This window comes from Berghia stephanieae, chromosome 1 (assembly GCF_034508935.2).
Source record: "Berghia stephanieae isolate SIO BIC M18660-M18661 chromosome 1, UCSD_Bste_1.3, whole genome shotgun sequence".
Taxonomy (NCBI): domain Eukaryota; kingdom Metazoa; phylum Mollusca; class Gastropoda; order Nudibranchia; family Aeolidiidae; genus Berghia; species Berghia stephanieae.
Window position 1 is genome coordinate 64,698,434 of NC_088360.1, and position 20,000 is coordinate 64,718,433.

The 20,000-nt window shown below is 36.8% G+C and overlaps 1 protein-coding gene across 2 annotated transcripts in view; it reads left to right on the top strand.

Moving 5' to 3' along the window:
* Positions 1-20,000, top strand: part of LOC144979410 (ribosomal protein S6 kinase alpha-5-like) — a 187,266-nt gene that overhangs the window by 48,964 nt on the left and 118,302 nt on the right. The window contains exon 2 of one of the 2 annotated variants that reach the window (XM_078926058.1): positions 19,158-20,000. This exon is cut by the window's right edge and continues 1,194 nt beyond it. The exons of the other annotated variant lie outside the window; for it this stretch is intronic. Within the exon in view, the coding sequence (XP_078782184.1) occupies positions 19,346-20,000 (655 nt within the window). The 5' untranslated portion in view covers positions 19,158-19,345. The remainder of the gene's footprint in view (positions 1-19,157) is intronic. 2 annotated transcript variants of the gene reach the window in all.

The window sequence follows — 20,000 nt, forward strand, 5'->3', positions numbered from 1 at the left end:
AGCATCTCTCTCGCTCTCTCGCTCTCTCTGTGACACGGCGAGGTGAGTCCATAAGCAAAGAGAGAGAGAGAGAGAGAGAGAGAGAGAGAGAGAGAGAGAGACAGAGAGAGAGAGAGAGAGAGAGAGAGACAGAGAGAGAGAGAGAGAGAGAGAGAGAGAGAGAGTTGGCTGTTAAAGGAGAGGCTAGTTGATAGTTGGTTATTCCTAATTACTTGGCCACTAATAGGCCGGCTGACTCATGTGAATGTCAGTGGAATGAATGTCTGTCGTGTAACAACAGCTTCGGGTCACAACATACAACAGCTAATAGCAGCAGCAGTAGCAGTTAGCCAAGCTTTGGCTTTGGTCAATCCTTTATAGTCTAATTTGTTTCATGGGCACGACCAAACTATAGGCTGTAGTTTGCCTTCTCGTCATATTCCTATCGGCCCTTTCACAACGAACTGTTGGTCTATGTTTCTGTATTGTAATGTGTGGTAATCCCTTTACTCCTATTTCCAACTCCCACACGTCATTTGATAATGTAATTTTGGATAACCAGCGTTTTCGTAGTTAAGGCAATCTTTAAACTATATCGTTCATCTTGAATAGAGAATGACTTTCGAAATTGAAAGCGGAGAGGTCAAATTTATAATTATGTCATTCTAATTATGCACCTCTTGTATTTGAAAACTGCGGTTCCTTTAAAAGGTTATACTGTACAAAACCTACATGGATTCTGGTATTAAAGAAGTTAAGATTTCGTAACATTTCACATTATTACATTCAAATCCCCCCCCCCCCTTCCCTCCCTCCCCAGTAAACATAGTTCAAGATTAGCAAACATAATATAGGGTACCGTGCTCGATAGGTGACCAGTGGGTTTTCGTGACATGTCTTGTGCGACCTTTATAAGTTGTCTCGCTCAATAGTTGGTTGGGGATTATGTCTTTGTGCAAGGCATTTTTCCTCGCCCTTTCGAAGACGGGAGCAAAAATTTGGAGGACCCCCCTCCCCTCCTCCCCTTTTTTTAATAGCAATGTCTTTGTCCAAAAAACTTTTAAGCACCTAACGGGCTGCTTGTGTCGACCAATATATTACATGTCCGTTGTCTACTAGGGAAGAGATAAAGTATAAACGCCGTGAGTTTTTTTTTCCAACGCTGTTAAGCACTATTTAAATTACATCATTACACACTATTTGAAACTACCCAAAATTATTTGCTTAGCTAACACCACTGATTGCAAATTTGTCGTGAATATTTTCCTCATGGGAAAGATAATCAACACACCATTATTGTAAACATTTTGAAGTTACATTTTATTGCAAACGATTAAAATATCAAAGGATTTCGGCATCGTGAGAAATCTGTTTGGTCAGTCACTATCGGTATTCAAAATTCGTAATGCCACTTAAAATATAAGCCCGCATGCAAAAAATCACTGCACTACATTTCGTAACTTTGGAGGAATTTGCGATATTCCTTGCGCACGTGACTTGTAACGGACTAGATATATAAAAAGGAAACCGACGATTAAATTAATACAATTATGCAAGATTGCCACGCTGGAACTAACTGGGGCAGCTATTCAAAGATAGTACAAATTTTAAAGTCAACTCTACTGGTATCATGGGGGCGTGAGAACAGATGAAAAGATACTAAGTAGGTTACAGAGCTACCAGATGGCAGCCGTGCCTAATATCGACTTTTAAAAAGACCAAATAGAACCTTACGCCTAGCCAAACACTACATACTCCTTGACCCTGTTGAAAAACCCACCGATTTTGATTAATAAAACATCGACTGGACTCGGAAACAAAACTTTAAAAAATATATATAATTTAGAAAAAGAAAATTAATAACGGGATTTTCTGAGTAACCATTTTGAATCACGCATGTGGCCACTGGCAGCAATGGTAGGCTACTCGAATCGTGTGAGATGGCCCGTTTAAAATCATGAGCGTGAGAGTGGTGAAACGTGGGGCATAATTTTCTGTGGTATAATGGGAGCGATCTATATTCATGTTTTCGTCCAACCGAGTCATTAATCACGTGATTTGTTGCTGTCCAACGATTGGACATTTCTGAACAAATGTAAACACGCTGCTTTGTTTATGAAAGTTGTAAACAGACCCATGTGTCAAGCTCAACACAATGACCAATCCCAATGTTAGATAGTTCAAAATCTGTGAACACTTTTCACTATGTAGGTCACTTTGAGCACATTTTGCAATGTGACCAATGACCTCGAGCACATGGAAAGTTAATATAGATCATGCCCATTAAGGGGCGACTAAGTTCCGATTATCGAAGTTGGAGTTAGGACAATCTTCCAAACGTTTTTCTGCTGCTCACCGATAAAATAAGTATTTATCATTTAGGTCGGAAAACCTTTACTTATATCTATTTCTCTCTCTCTCTCTCTCTCTCTCTCTCTCTCTCTCTCTCTCTCTCTCTCTCTCTCTCTCTCCCTCTCTCTCTCTCTCTCTTTCTCCCCCCTCTCTCCTCTCTATTTCTCTCTCTTTCTCTTCTCTCTCTCTTCTCTCTCTCTCGCTCTCTCTCTCTCGCTCTCTCTCTCTCTCTCTCTCTCTCTCTCTCTCTCTCTCTCTCTCTCTCTCTCTCTCTCTCTCTCTACGTATTCAAAGTCTTAAACCCATGACCTTACACCACTTTGAAGTTTCCTGTTCAAAACCCTTTAAGCTATCTATGAAGTATCTAGTAAAATGAAAATAAAAAGAAGAAAAACGTATTTTGTCAGTGTGCGACAGAAACATTTATACGTCTTTCTAAATGCTATTTTATCTTTTACAATTTTTATTTTGGTTGGGTTTTAAAATGTTTTACCAGACGAGCCGGGGAAATCAATAATAATAATAATAATAATAATAATAATAATAATAATAATAATAATAATAATAATAATAATAATAAATAATAATAACAATAATAATAATAATAATAATAATAATAATAATAATAATAATAATAATAATAATAATGATAATGATAATAATAATAATAAATAATAATAATAATAATAATAAATAATAATAATAATAATAATAATAATAATAAAAATAATAATAATAATAATGATAATAATAATAATAAATAATAATAATAATAATAATAATAATAATAATAATAATAATAATAATAATAATAATAATAATAATAATAATAATAATAATAATAATTTATTGAAGTCCATGATTTTAGAGTTTTTGACAAGATGAAGGCAAGGTCATATCAATCGATCGATATTTGAATGAGGAGTTTTCTGGCCAGAATTTAAAATACGCGTTTTTTAAAGAGAAAGACAGAATCGCCGAGCAAATGGTGAAAGTAACCTTTTTCTAGAATAGAAAATCACTCAGCTCAAACTTTGCATTCAAATTATGAGAGAGAGAGAGAGAGAGAGAGAGAGAGAGAGAGAGAGAGAGAGAGAGAGAGAAGAGAGAGAGAGAGAGAGAGAGAGAGGAGGAGAGAGAGAGAGAGAGAGGAAGAGAGAGAGAGAGAGAGAAGAGAGAGAGAGAGAGAGAGAGAGAGAGAGAGAGAGAGAGAGAGAGAGAGAGAGAGAGAGAGAGAGAGAGAGAGAGAGAGAGAGAGAGAGAGAGAGAGAGAGAGAGAGAGAGAGAGAGAGAGAGAGAGAGAGAGAGAGAGAGAGAGAGAGAGAGAGAGAGAGAGAGAGAGAGAGAGAGAGAGAGAGAGAGAGAGAGAGAGAGAGAGAGAGAGAGAGAGAGAGAGAGAGAGAGAGAGAGAGAGAGAGAGTACTTTAGAGTACTTTCTATACAATAGCAATGCAATGCGTTGATTCGTTCGTCCCTCATTCCTGTTAACTCATGGCTTCCCCACCCTCGCTTTCTCGTCCTTGACATACGTGGTTTGACTTATCTCCTTCTATCTCATATCCACACTCCTCCTTCTTTAACGTTATCTTTATTTTCAAGCCCACTCTGAGGTTTGATATTCCTTCGTCATCAAGCCATTTAAACTCTTGTTTCTTTCTATTTTCTCCTTCTTTGTCATGGCCAGTCACATAGCCCCAGTCTTAATCTTTCTCGTTTAGTCTGCCCCCTTGTCTGAGGGCATTTCGTCCATTCATTAAATATTTCTAGGCTCGTGTACTCTCTCTTCACTGACCACGCTCTTAATATCGTCATAAAGTGAGCCCTCGACGCCAGTAAGAGATAAAAGCTTAAATGTGCTTATTTACAAGGGGGTTAAGATCCACTAATAACATTAACGAGTCCTTCAAAGACGAATCGGCTGCCTCACTCTAAGTCATTCGGGACATGGTTTAAATCAATGGATAAGAAATGCGTTTCTTCCCTTGAGCGAAATCAATACGACTGCAGTACCAGGCTAATTGACTTTTTGCATTTTGGCCATTAAAACAAAAACAAAACATAAAATCTAGACGTTTAAAGTTTATTTATTTATATGTATTTCAGATAGTCACCCCCCCCCCCCCCAAAAAAAAAAAAAAAAAAAAAAAAAAAAAAAAAAAAAAAAAAAAAAAAAAGAAAAGAAAAGAAAAAATCAAAACGCGCCGCTTTTTGTCAACTTTTATCTCCGAGGCTCTTCATTGAATGTTTTTTCAAATTCAAAATTCTTATACGTAGACTCCAAATTTCATGAATATGAATTGAGAAACAAAAAAAAAGATACAATGATTTTTCAAAACCGTGCTCAGAAATAGTATATCAGAGATAAATGACGCCACATTGCCGAGAGCAAAATGGCGACGATCTTCCAGTTTTTAGCAAGCATTAATTATATCACCATAAACATTAGTTTCATTATAATTCTCCTCATCATGTAAGAAATCGTCTATGTAGCACACTCCCTTACGTATTTTGGTCCAACGATTACAAAGTCAATGGTTATCTCCTCCCAGCATAAAATAATTCTTTCTCTCAAGGTTTCCATCTTTAGTGGATATTACACTATATAAATGCTAATTTATATTATATATTATATATGTATTATATATATCTTATCTCTCTGCCTTGGCTGCCTTTACTGAATAATGTATGCTTTGCCTTTAGTCATAATTTATCGATAAAAAAACAATTGCATAAACAATCTATAGATAGATATAATATGTTATGAGAAAAATGCCAACAGGTTGCCAGAGCGCCAAATTCATTGGTTTTTCCAAGAGGCAAATTGTAGAAGAAGAAAAAAGTTGGCTATTGAAAAATCATAATGGCAACCGCTAAGCAAGGCATCGGAAGCACGACAACTGCGTCTCCGGCTTATTAATATCAGTAGGCCAATTGGATGCAATAGTCTGATGTCACGTCGCCCAGCAACTGCGGCCATCCTGGTTCTAAACAAAGAAAATCGGTACTTATTATTCTTCATGTTGGCTAGAACTTTTCATATGTCTTGTGATCATAATGTGTAAAATTCAAAACATGATCAGATTTATAATGTTTTTTTCCCTCTGGATACGCTTTTATCTCCGTCGGAGAAATATTTCATTAGGGCGACCGCCATTGTTCCGATAGTATAGAGCAAGTTACTAGATTACCATGCGTCATTACGAGGGAAGTGACATTACGACTGTTGTAGCGTATTAAAGCGCTCACTGCTTGTAATGCTGAATGCGACAAAACTAGTCGTGGTTTTGCTCAGTGTGAAATGTTTTTTGAACGTGATAATGATGGTTATTAAAATAACTGCTTGTCAAGTTATTTATCACATTCGCGAGTGATTGAGGGGAAAGAATTCTGGCTGATAGACATAACGATAGATATCCAGCTTAAGTCAGTTTTTTTATACTGTTGTGGGTCTTAGTCAAAAAGAGAGCTGAAGAACGAAATCATAGTTCCATCTCGATAGCTACTATTTCCAAATATTTACACATTTCCAAATATTTTTCCATTTCTCATCCTGAAGGAGATTAAGAAAAAATACACACACATACACAAACACACACAAACACACACACACACACACACATACACACAGACAAATATACTCAATCACAAATACGCACAAACACATAACGCAAAACACTTCTTGATACACATGGACTTAAAATAGTAAAGCGAAGTCGCGATTTCACACCTTCTTCTCTTCCGGTTCCATACTCATTGGAAGTGTGTATATAACCAGTCCTTCGCAGGACTATTAATGAATAGGTATTTTATTAGCAAGCTGTATAGGCAGAGTCTTAAGATTACACGACGTAAAAGAGGAAGAATGATATTTATTGACGACCAGACTATAATTTAGACTAGAAAATAGAAAACAGGGTGCCATCATTGAAACCAGAATCAATCACACAAGGTATTGAAACCAGGATCAATCACACAAGTATTGGAACCAGAATAAATCACACAAGGTATTGGAACCAGAATCAATCACAAGGTATTGGAACCATAATCAATCACACATGGTATTGGAACCAGAATCAATCACACAAGGTATTGGAACCAGAATCAGTCACACAAGGTATTGGAACCAGAATCAATCACACAAGGTATTGGAACCAGAATCAATCACACAATGTATTGAAACCAGAATCAATCACACAAGGTATTGAAACCAGGATCAATCACACAAGGTATTGGAACCAGAATCAATCACACAAGGTATTGGAACCATAATCAATCACACAAAGTATTGGAACCATAATCAATCACACAAGTTATTTGAACCAGAATCAATCACACAAAGTATTGGAACCAGAATCAATCACACAAGGTATTGGAACCAGAATCAATCACACAAGGTATTGGAACCAGAATCAATCACACAATGTATTGAAACCAGAATCAATCACACAAGGTATTGAAACCAGGATCAATCACACAAGGTATTGGAACCAGAATCAATCACACAAGGTATTGGAAACTTTATTCACTGTGCTATATTTTACAACTTTTAACAACTACCGTGTACATCGATCTATTTATAATACTAATTTTGTGAACAGACTCAGAGGGGGTAGACGAAAACAACGCCCTATAACCACCGTCATTGGTCATCGGCCAACCCCACGCCCGCTCCCCCTACGACCTCGATCCTCGCTTCAATTTATCAACACTCGTCCCCCATCCAATCTAATCACTTCAATGAGTAATCCTCACCGTTCCTTGTCAAATGTCAACACTGTCCGTGACAGTCAGTATGAAATTAACGACCACCATGACAACAACTCGCAGCAACAGCACCGTCTTGAGCAACAACAACAACAACAACAACAACAACAACAACAACAACAACAACAAGCTGCACGTAGTGATCATACCAGTTTAAAAATTGGATTACTAAATGTTAGATCGTGTCGTAATAAAACTCAAGACATAATCGACATTATTGAAGATCATAAAATTAATATTTTTGTCATCTTGGAAACATGGCTTAATCATTCATATGATGATCCAATTATGAAAGCAATTACACCCGAAGGCTTTTGTATTAAATCATTTCCACGCATTGGGAGGAAAGGAGGTGGTATTGCAATTATTTACAACTTGTCACTCTTTGACAAGATATCATTTCACCATGATAATTTTAGAAGTTTTGAATACGCTGGATTTGCCATTCATGAAAATAATTTTAAAAAGTCGTTTCACTGTGTCTACCGCCCACCACCAAGCCAACAAAACAAAATATCAACAATTGATTTTTTATCTGAGTTCGGAGAATTTATGTCAATGCAATCCATTAACAAAAAGCATAATATTTTTATGGGTGATTTTAACATTGATTATTTCGGAAACAAAAATGAATCGAAAGTATTTCGGGAGATTATTGACACAAACAACAATATTCAACTTGTAAGCGGTCCTACAAACAACCATGGCCACACAATAGATCATGTCATTACAGACATTGAACATTCTCTCTCTTCATCTGTCTCAAATATTGATAAATTAATCTCTGACCATCATTTAATTGTGTTTTGCGTTTTATTTCCAATGAAGCACGAAGTAAAAAAGATGATAACATCTCGTAATTTGAAGAATATAAACATGAACATTTTTAAACAAGACCTTGACCATAACGTTAAAAATAAACATGATGCGAATGGTCTCCACGAGTCAATTGTTGGTACGGTGGACAAGCATGCTCCCTTAACAACTAGAGCAGTAAAAGTGAGACGTCAAGCACCCTGGTATAATACCGAAATAAAATTGAATGGATTAGCCAGGAGGCGGGCAGAAAGAAAATGGCTCAAGTCCAGAGATGCTGTCGATAAGAAGCGATACATCGCGGCTAGAAATGATGCAAAAGCCGTCAATTTCAGGGCCAAAAAGAAATTCTATGAAGAAAGCCTCAAAAACGTGGGACGTTCGAGACAATTCTTTGCCTTGACCAAGGAACTGCTGGGACAACAGACGCAACCAGCTCTCCCATCTTTAATCGATCGTGCAGATCTACCAACTCGCTTTGGTCAATATTTTAAAGAAAAAACGGATACCATCAGGAAGGAACTCTCGTCTGAATCGATCCCTACAACATTTGACAAGTTTCATGGTGATTCGTTAACACATTTTTCAAAGATTACTGAAGCTGACTTACGTGATTGCATTATGTCGTCTCCAACTAAAAGTTGTGATTTAGACCCCTTAAATACTGCCATTTTAAAAAAATGCATTGATGTAATTTTAACACCATTTACATGTATTGTTAATAATTCGTTGCAGTCAGGTGCTGTACCAGACATTTACAAAGTTGCTCATGTCAAACCCCTTTTGAAAAAACCTGATCTCGATAAAGAGAACTTAAAAAACTATCGCCCTGTCTCTAATCTTCCTTTTCTCTCTAAGATCTTAGAAAAGCTTGTTTTGAAACAATTACTGTCTCATCTTAAAAATAATTGTCTTGAAGAAAAATTTCAGTCTGCTTATAGGCAACATCATTCGACGGAAACCGCACTTGTTAGGGTTGTTAATGATCTCCTCTCTGTTATAGACAATGGTTCATGTTCTTTGCTGAATTTGCTTGACCTATCGTCTGCTTTTGATACTATTGATCACAATCTTCTTCTCAAACGTCTTGAAATTACTTATGGCGTGTCTGGTGCAGCGCTTGATTGGTTTAGGTCATATTTGTTTAATCGTAAACAGATTATTACGGTGGATGAATATAGATCGGAGGAAATCTTTCTTGATTGTGGGGTTCCCCAGGGTTCAGTACTTGGACCCGTTCTTTTTGTTTTGTACGTTGGCCCTCTGTCTAAAATCATCAGAAGTTTTGGTCTGTCTTACCATCAATACGCTGATGATACGCAATTGTACTGCGTTTCCAATATGAGAAATTTACAAGAAGTATCAGCCAATAGTAAAAATTGTATCCAAAGTGTTAAGAAATGGATGAATGAGAACAGACTGAAACTGAATGATGATAAGACGGAGGTGCTGTATGTGGGGAACAGGAAGTGGAAAAGTGAAACAGATTTGAAGTTGGGGGATGCCTCTATTCAAATTGTTGACAAAGTGAAAAACCTTGGCACATTCTTAGACTCTGGACTGTCGATGGAGCATCAGGTTAATAATTTGGTTAGATCTCTCTTTTTCCAACTAAAAAAGATTGCTTCCATTAGACGGTTCATATCTGAGGATGGTGACCAAGCACCTGGTTGTGTCCCTCGTACTATCGAAATTGGATTATTGTAATGCTCTGTTGTTTGGCGTTTCGCAATACAATCTGAAACGTCTTCAGATTGTCCAAAACAGCGCTGCCAGACTAGTATTTATGAAGCGTAGGTGCGACTCTGCCGGACCTCTACTTCATGACCTGCATTGGCTGCCTGTTGAGAAAAGAATTAAATTCAAAGCTTGTGTTTTAGTGTATCGTTGTCTTGAAGGTACTGCCCCTTCCTACCTTTCAGAACTAATTGAAAGATATTCAAAACCCCGCCCCTTACGTTCGGCCAGTGATTCCACAAAACTAGTTGTCCCTCGAATTCGGAAAAATGCTGGAATGAGATCCTTTTCTCATTTCGGACCCTCTATTTGGAACGCCTTACCGCAGAGCATTCGTGAAAAAGAATCTTTGTCTATTTTTAAACGTTCGCTTAAAACATATTTGTTTCGATTTTAGTAGATGGTATGAGAAGCAAGATAGGTTTGGTTTGTGTTGTGTGTTGTGTTGTGTGTGTGTATGTGTGTGTGCTTGTGTGTGTGAATGAGTATGTTTCAGCCAAAGTAATTTGTAATTTAAGCGCTTAGAGTCTGGTGTCTCGGAGTTATAGCGCTATATAAGTTTTCAGCATTATTATTATTATTATTATTATTATTATTGGAACCATAATCAATCACACAAAGTATTGGAACCATAATCAATCACACAAGGTATTGGAACCAGAATCAATCACACGTTATTTGAACCAGAATCAATCACACAAAGTATTGGAACCAGAATCAATCACACAAGGTATTGAAACCAGGATCAATCATACAAGGTATTGGAACCAGAATCAATCACACAAGTTATTGGAACCATAATCAATCAGACAAGTTATTGGAACCAGAATCAATCACACAAGTTATTGGAACCAGAATCAATCAAACAAGTTATTGGAACCAGGACCAATCACACAAAGTATTGGAATCATAATCAATCACACAAGGTATTGAAACCAGGATCAATCACACACGGTATTGGAACCAGAATCAATCACACAAGGTATTGAAACCAGAATCAATCACACAAAGTTTTGGAACCAGAATCAATCACACAAGGTATTGAAACCAGGATCAATCACACAAGGTATTGAAACCAGGATCAATCACACAAGTTATTGGAACCAGAATCAATCAGACAAGTTATTGGAACCAGAATCAATCACACAAGTTATTGAAACCAGAATCAATCAAACAAGTTATTGGAACCAGGATCAATCACACAAAGTATTGGAACCATAATCAATCACACAAGGTATTGAAACCAGGATCAATCACACAAGGTATTGGAACCAGAATCAATCACACAAGGTATTGAAACCAGAATCAATCACACAAAGTTTTGGAACCAGAATCAATCACGCAAGGTATTGAAACCAGGATCAATCACACAAGGTATTGAAACCAGGATCAATCACACAAGTTATTGGAACCAGAATCAATCACACAAGGTATTGGAACCAGAATCAATCACACAAGGTATTGGAACCAGAATCAATCACACAATGTATTGAAACCAGAATCAATCACACAAGGTATTGAAACCAGGATCAATCACACAAGGTATTGGAACCAGAATCAATCACACAAGGTATTGGAACCATAATCAATCGCACAAAGTATTGGAACCATTATCAATCACACAAGTTATTTGAACCATAATCAATCACACAAGTTATTTGAACCAGAATCAATCACACAAAGTATTGAACCAGAATCAATCACACACGGTATTGAAACCAGAATCAATCACACAAGGTATTGTAACCAGAATCAATCACACAAGTTATTGGAACCAGAATCAATCACACAAGTTATTGGAACCAGAATCAATCACAAGGTATTGGAACCAGAATCAATCACACAAGGTATTGAAACCAGAATCAATCACACATGGTATTGGAACCAGAATCAATCACACAAGGTATTGGAACCAGAATCAATCACACAAGGTATTGAAACCAGAATCAATCACACAAAGTTTTGGAACCAGAATCAATCACGACAAGTATTGAAACCAGAATCAATCACACAAGGTATTGAAACCAGGAATCAATCACACAAGGTATTGGAACCAGAATCAATCACACAAGGTATTGGAACCAGAATCAATCACACAAGTTTGGACAGACATCAGTTGGAACCAGAATCAATCACACAAGGTATTGAACCAGAATCAATCACACAAGTTTTGGAACCAGATCAATCACACAAGGTTATTTGGAACCAGAATCAATCACACAAGGTATTGGAACCAGAATCAATCACACAAGGGATTGGAACCAGAATCAATCACACAAGGTATTGGAACCAGTCTATCATATCATTCACTATCTGAACCAATCTATTTCTATCACAAGTATCAACAGTCATCACACAATATGCTACAATTATCTATCATCTATCATCTAGTATCTATCTATCTAATCATATCTATCTATCATTAATCTATCTATCTATCTATCTATCTATCTATCTCTATCTATCTATCTATCTATCTATCACTATCTATCTATCTATCTATCTATACTATCTATCTATCTATCTTCTATCTATCTATCTATCTTCTATCTATCTATCTATCTATCTATCTATCTATCTATCTATCTATCTATCTATCTATCTATCTATCTATCTATCTATCTATCTATCTATCTATCTTATCTATCTATCTATCTATCTATCTATCTATCTATCTATTACTATCTATCTATCTATCTATCTATCTATCTATCTATCTATCTATCTATCTATCTATCTATCTATCTATCTATCTATCTATCATATCTATCTATCTATCTTATCTATCTATCTATCTATCTATCTATCTATCTATCTATCTATCTATCTATCTATCTATCTATCTATCTATCTATTATCTATTATCTATCTATCTATCTATCTATCTATCTATCTATCTATCTATCTATCTATTCTATCTATCTATCATCTATCTATCTATCTATCTATCTATCTATCTATCTATCTATCTATCTATCTATCTATCTATCATCTATCTATCTATCTATCTATCTATCTATCTATCTATCTATCTATCTATCTATCTATCTATCTATCTATCTATCTATCTATCTATCTATCTATCTATCTATCTATCTATCTATCTATCTATCTATCTATCTATCTATCTATCTATCTATCTATCTATCTATCTATCTACTTATCTTTTTGGCTGGCTTAACTTTCAGTTTGTCACAATCTATCCATCCATCCACTCATCCACGGTTACTTACTTCAAACCCCCCCCCCCCCCCCCCAATACCCCCATACCTCCTCCTTCCGCTTACATCACCGTTCCTCCAAATCATGTTTGCTCTGAGCCCCCCCCCCCCCCCCCCCCCAATTTTTGAAATTCGTATTGAGCTAGACAAAATTATCGAGGGTTGTCATTAAAAAATGCAGGCGATAAAAGCATCCCCCACCCCCAAGAAAAAGAAAGAAGAGAGAGGGAGAGAGAGAGAGAGAGAGAGAGAGAGAGAGAGAGAGAGAGAGAGAGAGAGAGAGAGAGAGAGAGAGAGAGAAAGAGAGAGAGAGAGAGAGAGTCAGTTTTAAGTAAAAATCCTGTTCTTCCAGCTTGATCAATCGTACCGACATGTGTATCATATAACGGGTATCGTCTAATTGAGAGAATCTTGTGAGAAATAATATCACGCACCTCGCGGTCTAAAAAAAAACAAACAAAACAAAAAGAATACAAAGAGCAGAGTAACATCAACTTCTTGTATTTTCTTAGGTAAACAACAACCAGCTTTGTTAGTCTGAACGAGCTTGGTCGAGCGTCATTTATCCCGAATTTTGATTGGTCGACACAATTCTCAAAGATAAAATTCATGGAATCCCAACCACTGCATCCAAGTACAATGGAAAAGAAAGAGAATCGACTCAAAAGGGAAAACTTCATCGCCTTGGGACAAAAACTAGAGAGCGAATATAAAGTGACACCAAAGGAAGATATTGCCCAAATCAATGTCCCAAATCTCAAACCACCACCGTGGAAAAAGAAACAAAAATCCATAACCATCAACAAGAAAAACATTCGAAGCAATAATGACAATGCTCAAACCCTAAAGATGATCGATAAAAAATACCCAATGACCAACTGGATAAGAGTTTATACAGATGGCTCAGTTTCCGGCCCCCTCATGAATGGAGGTGCTGGTGCACTCATACACTGGACAGATAAAACAGAAACAAAAATATCTGTATCAGTGGGTTCAATGTGCACAAGTACTAAAACTGAAGAAAAAAGCCATCCTCAATGCAACAAAAGAACTATCCAGAGATCACAGAATATACGGGAAAAATGTGGTTTACTTGACAGACTCTGATGATGCTCTCCGGTCTATTGAAAATTACCAGGACTCTGAAGCCGCACACACTGTGGAGGCCCTTGAGGGCTTATCTGATAAAACAGGAAAAATTGTGCTGCAGTGGATTCCAAGTCATGTAGGTATATATGGAAATGAAATTGCCGATCAACTGGCCAAAGAAGGAGCCCAGAAGGAACAACCGAAGTCGTCAATCACTTACCATCAGCAAAAGAAAATAATAAAGCTAAAAATAGACAAAGAAAGGAATGACACACACCTAGAACACAACAAGCAGGATCCAATCCATGCCATCCAGCGAAGTAGCCAAGTCACTCTATTCCGCCTCCGAACAGGACACAATAGACTAAGAGGACATATGTTTACAAAGCTAGGTATTGGAACAACCCCTTATTGCCCATGTGGAACCGACCATGAAACCACTTTACATGTGCTTATGGATTGCCCATTATACAACGTGCAACGTTCGAACCACTGGGTCACCCCTACAACACTCAACACAAAGCTCTATGGTGAGGCTGAGGACCTAAAGCGGACCACAGACTTCATAGCAGATATCGGACTGCAGCCATAGATGTCCATCAGAGGAACGAAGAAGAAGAAGAAGAAGATTGGTCGACAATCTACTGGTTAATATTCTATAATTTTTTTCCCCCTCTCTCTCTCTCTCTCTCTCTCTTTCTCTCTCTCTCTCTCTCTCTCTCTCTCTCTCTCTCTCTCTCTCTCGCCCACTTATCACCAAAATGGCTGTCTTAAAAGAATAGGAGCGAGTGGACAGGGTTAAGTAGAGTTCTTGAATATGTTTATATTTGTAATCAAAAAACGCTTCAAAACATAATGTTGTGCTTTAAACTTTGAAGGATGTATGTATGTATTGTGAACGAGTAACGTATGGATTCGCTTGCTCGCGTCCAGTTTAAAAAGGTGTCGTAAATAATAGGGATCGAATAAAATCGATTAAACATCATTATTATGCCATTGTACAGTCGACCTTAATCACAAAAATCTCTACATCTTGCATAAGAAGAATAAAAATGTTAAGGAACGGGTTTGTTTTTGTAGTAGATAGTTGTTTAGTTTTCCATGTGGACGGCATACACAGACTTGCTCTTTTTCTGTGTTTTTTTTTTATTAATGTAGATTGCTGCCATTAGGCATTATATCAGGATGTGACCGAACACCTGGTTGTGTCCCTCGTGATATTGACATTGGATTATTGTAATGCTCTGTTTTTTTATATTATTATTTTTTTGTTTGTTTATTTTTTTATTTTGGCGTTTCGCAACATAAATTGAAACGTCTTCAGATTGCCCAGAACATTGGTGCCAGACAAGTATTCACGGAGCGTAGGTGTGATTTTGCCAGATCTCTGCTTCATGACCTGTTGAGAAAAGGATTAAATTCAAACTTGCGTGTATCGTTTTCTTGAAAGTACTTACTGTCCCTTCCTACCTTTCGGAACTAATTGTCTAAGTAAAATGGAGAAAGTTATGAAGGATGGCGATCATCCCCTTCACAAATATAATAAGTTCTCCATGAGGAGCCGTCGCCTTTTATCTATAAAAACAAAGACAACACGTCACCTTAGTTCATTTTTGCCACATGGTGTTCGAATTTTTAACGCGCAACTGTGAGTTAAATTAAATACTCGTATCTTTTAAATATACACACACATGTTCGGACTAAAGGCCAGAGGTATGGCCTATCTCAATTTATCAAATTAATATATAAAGTGTTGCTTTTGGTTCTTGCTTTTATATTTTTACATTTTTGTGCATTTGCATATATTATATATGTATACATTGTCGCCATAGATTCTCAACTGTGTGTTTATACATTTTCATGCTTGCCACGTCTGTAAACGAATTTCCATTTTTTTGGATGAATAAAGTATATATTATTATTATTATTATTATTATTATTATTATTATTATTATTATTATTATTATTATTATTATTATTATTATTATTATTATTATTATTATTATTATTATTATTATTATTATTATTATTATTTTTATTATTATTATTAATTGAAAGATATTCAAATCCACGCCCCTTACGTTCGGCCAGTTGTCCCTCAAATATTGAAAAACGCTGGAATGAGATCCTTTTCTCATTTCGGACCCTCTGTTCCGCCTTACAACAGAGCATTTGTGAAAAAGAATCTTTGCCTATTTTGCCTATTTTTAAATGTTCGCTTAAAACTTACCTTTTTTCGATTCTAGTAGATGATATTATGAGAAACAAGATAGGCGTCTGGTTTCAATAGCTGCCAACCAGTACGATAAAATCGTACTTAGTACGATTTGGCCAATCCAGAAAAACAAAAAAAATCCAGAACCCCCCCCCCCCCCCCCCAAAAAAAAAAAAAACAAAAACAAAAAAAAAACAACAAAAAAAACAAAAACAAAAAAAAAAAACAAAAAAAAAATATAATGCTCACACCAATGCAGCTGTCTTTGCCCTCTTCAGGAACTCTGAGCTGAACTCACTGTCATAGCATGGAGTGCTATTAGACTTGACAATGAGAAGTACTGAAAGCATGTCTGTGCTCAGGCTGCCCCTGAAGTCAGTCTTATTTTTCCTAACTTGACTCAGAGTTCCTGAAGAGGGCAAAGACAGCCACAAAGGAGGCTTTAAGCCCAAGCCACAGTAATCTGCTTCTGTCACCACCTCCCCATCACTTATGCCTACCCAGTATGATGATAAAGGTAAGCTTCTCTTAGTATTACAGTTCTGACCATTCTAGTACTTAAGTACATTAATAAATATGCCATTTTAAGACATGAATTGGGCGTCTGCGCCGCACCGCGTATAATAATACGTTTTTGCATTTTGAATAGTTGGCAGCTATGGTGTTGTCTTGTGTGTCCTTGTGTTTGTGGTGTGTGTGTACGTGTATGTGTGAGTGTGTGTGTTTTTGTGTGTGAGTGAGTGAATGTTTCAGTTGAAGTAATTTGCAATACTCTTCAACAGTCGTAAAGTCACTTCCTTCCTAATGACGCATGGCAACTTAGTAACACTGGCTCTAAACTACCGGAACAATGGCGGACGCCCGTATGAAATATATCTCCGGCGAGCATAAAGGGTATCCAGAGGGATAAAAGCACATAAATTTGATCATGTTTTGACTTTTACACATTCTGATCACAAGGCATATAAAAAGTTCTGGCCAGCATGAAAAACAAAAAGTAATGATTTTCTTTGTTTAGAACCAAGATGGCCGCCGTTGCCATGCGGCGTGACATCAGACTATTGAATCGTATTTAGGCGCTTTAAGTCTGATGTTATAGCGTTGTATACGTTTTCAGCATTATTATTATTATTATTATTATTATTATTATTATTATTATTATTATTATTATTATTATTATTATTATTATTATTTTATTATTATTATTATTATTAGACGTCTATTATTATTATTATTAAGTTATTATTATTATTATTATTATTATTATTATTATTATTATTATTATTATTATTATTATTATTATTATTATTATTATTATTATTATTATTATTTATTTATTTATTCATAACTTTCAATACAGAGATGTTTTATTCACCTTTGTACATACGTGTTATAGCGGAAATTTCCCCGTACCCTATTTATTAATGTACTAGATACTATATTTAAAGGTAACCCGATGGTGCCGGAGGTTGTTAAACTCGATGATAAGACATCAAGACAATGAAGTGTTTTGACCACGACTCCTATGCTTTCAGTGGCATCCTCTCTCTCTCTCTCTCTCTCTCTCTCTCTCTCTCTCTCTCTCTCTCTCTCTCTCTCTCTCTCTCTCTCTCCCCTCTCCCCCCCCCCACCCTTATCTCTCGATTGCTCGGGCCTTTGTCACATTTACTTGTCCACGAAAATAAAGCGAATTTGCGTCCGATTATGATTATTATTAATTTGTTGCAAGCTATTATACTATTTTGTAAAATGCTAGTGCAGTGTTTTTAGATTTCGAAATTGAGATTAATTGTGAATGATTTGGTTGTGACGTATGTAGCAGCATTCATGATATTAGTTGTGTTGACGACGAAAATGATAATGATGATAACGACGACGACGACGACGATGATGATGATTGTATCGGTAGTTGTGGAAGCAATAGTGGCTTTGTCATGTTAATTTAGTACTTGATGTAGTTATTGTGTTTTTTCACAAGAGGACATAATGTATTATTACTATTGTTGAAGTAATTTGGCTTCTAGTCAGACAGAATAGAGAAATACTTAGAAGAACGATAAATCTCATCGACACTCTTCACTGCGTTAATCACGATACCCTGGTAGCGGGGATAGATAAATATTGAATTTATTTAATTCATATACGAGACTTGATTGATGAATTACATATCGTCAACTATAACACAGCGTTGTACATACTGATAGTGTCGACCGATTTGTGGTAATTGTTTCTGATCTGTTTAGCATGCGTCATCTGTGATCCCTCTCCGAGCGTTGCGATTATGATTATTATTAATTTGTTGCAAGCTATTATAATATTTTGTAAAGTGCTAGTACGGTGTTTTTAGCTTTCGAAATTGAGATTAATTGAATTGTGAATGGCGAGGTGAATGACGTTTGCAGCAGCATTCATGATACCTCTCAATTTGCCATGATCACATCAGTATCATACACTTGCGATAGCTGCTTATTATAGTATTATTGTACTTTTGCGAGTTGTTATTGAGCTTATAGCAACGGGCGTCGTGATATTGCACGACGTGTTTGAGCTTTGTGAGGACTCGTGTCGTTTTGTCATCGTGTGCTTCGTTCGTATTGGGATGCTCATTTATTTTGGTGACGTTTTCACTGTCCCATGGATGTGTACTGTTTTACACACACACACACACACACACTCTCTCTCTCTCTCTCTCTCTCTCTCTCTCTCTCTCTCTGTGGGTGGGTGTGTGTGTGTGTGTGTGTGTGTGTGTGTGTGTGTGTGTGTGTCTATCTTACTGTCTCAGGGATATGTACTGTTTTACTGTGTCTATCTTACCGTCGTAGGGATGTGTACTGTTTTACTGTGTCCATCTTTTATGCCGTATCATTAGGTTAACTGCTTTTCGTTGTTTTTTCTTCTCTCTATTAGTCATTTAGAGTATAACCTTCAATAAATGAGATATGATGTCATTTTTTCCTCATCTCAGTCACAATGATTTTTTGTAGAATTTCTTCGTCTTGAGGAACATCCATGGACGTTTTGAAGTCCACCTATTAAGGCATACAATTCAAAATGGTGCTGTGAATAGGATCAATGTGTTAAGGAATTGAGATATTGTTGTGGAAGATAACGCAGTGGAGGCAAGGATCCCAAGGCTTATTATAGCCACCCTCCGAAATCCAACCCGTTTTCAATGGAAGGCGGCGGTACGATTTTCCCCGACCTTCCCACCCCAGATAGCCTGAATGGGGACGACAATGCTTGTAGTTTTTCTAGTTTGGTGTCATGTAACTCATCGTCCTACTCCACCCCGGAAAATGAGGTGCTCGTCCTGCCAGGTGTTCCTCCCATCAGTGCTGTGCCACACAACAGTCACACTGACATCACTTTTACAGGACACAGGACTTGCACTGCTGCTCTATCTACACATAACTCTCAAGGCAAGACTTCAAGAGTAAATCAAGTGTCCAAATACAACTTGATTTCTCCATCATTGGCAACGCCATCTTCCATTAGAAATATAGACCCAACAAATAGTAGCTTAACGCACCTTCACCATCACCCTCACCATCATATATCGAGACCAACTTCATTAGCTCGTCATAACACGTCAGAATCTAGTTTTAAAGGCCAAGCTTTACAAAACATTGAAATTTTAGATTCGTTATATCCGCCATCATTTTCGTCATCACCAGCGATTATTCCGTCGACAGACAGTGGTCATAGTTCGTCCTCCTTGAACACACCAACCCTTGTCATCCACGATACGTCTTTCAACCAAGTCTTTCCAATGAGCTCTGCTTTGACCACACAGTATAATAGTGTCCACTCAATGTATTGCCAGGATT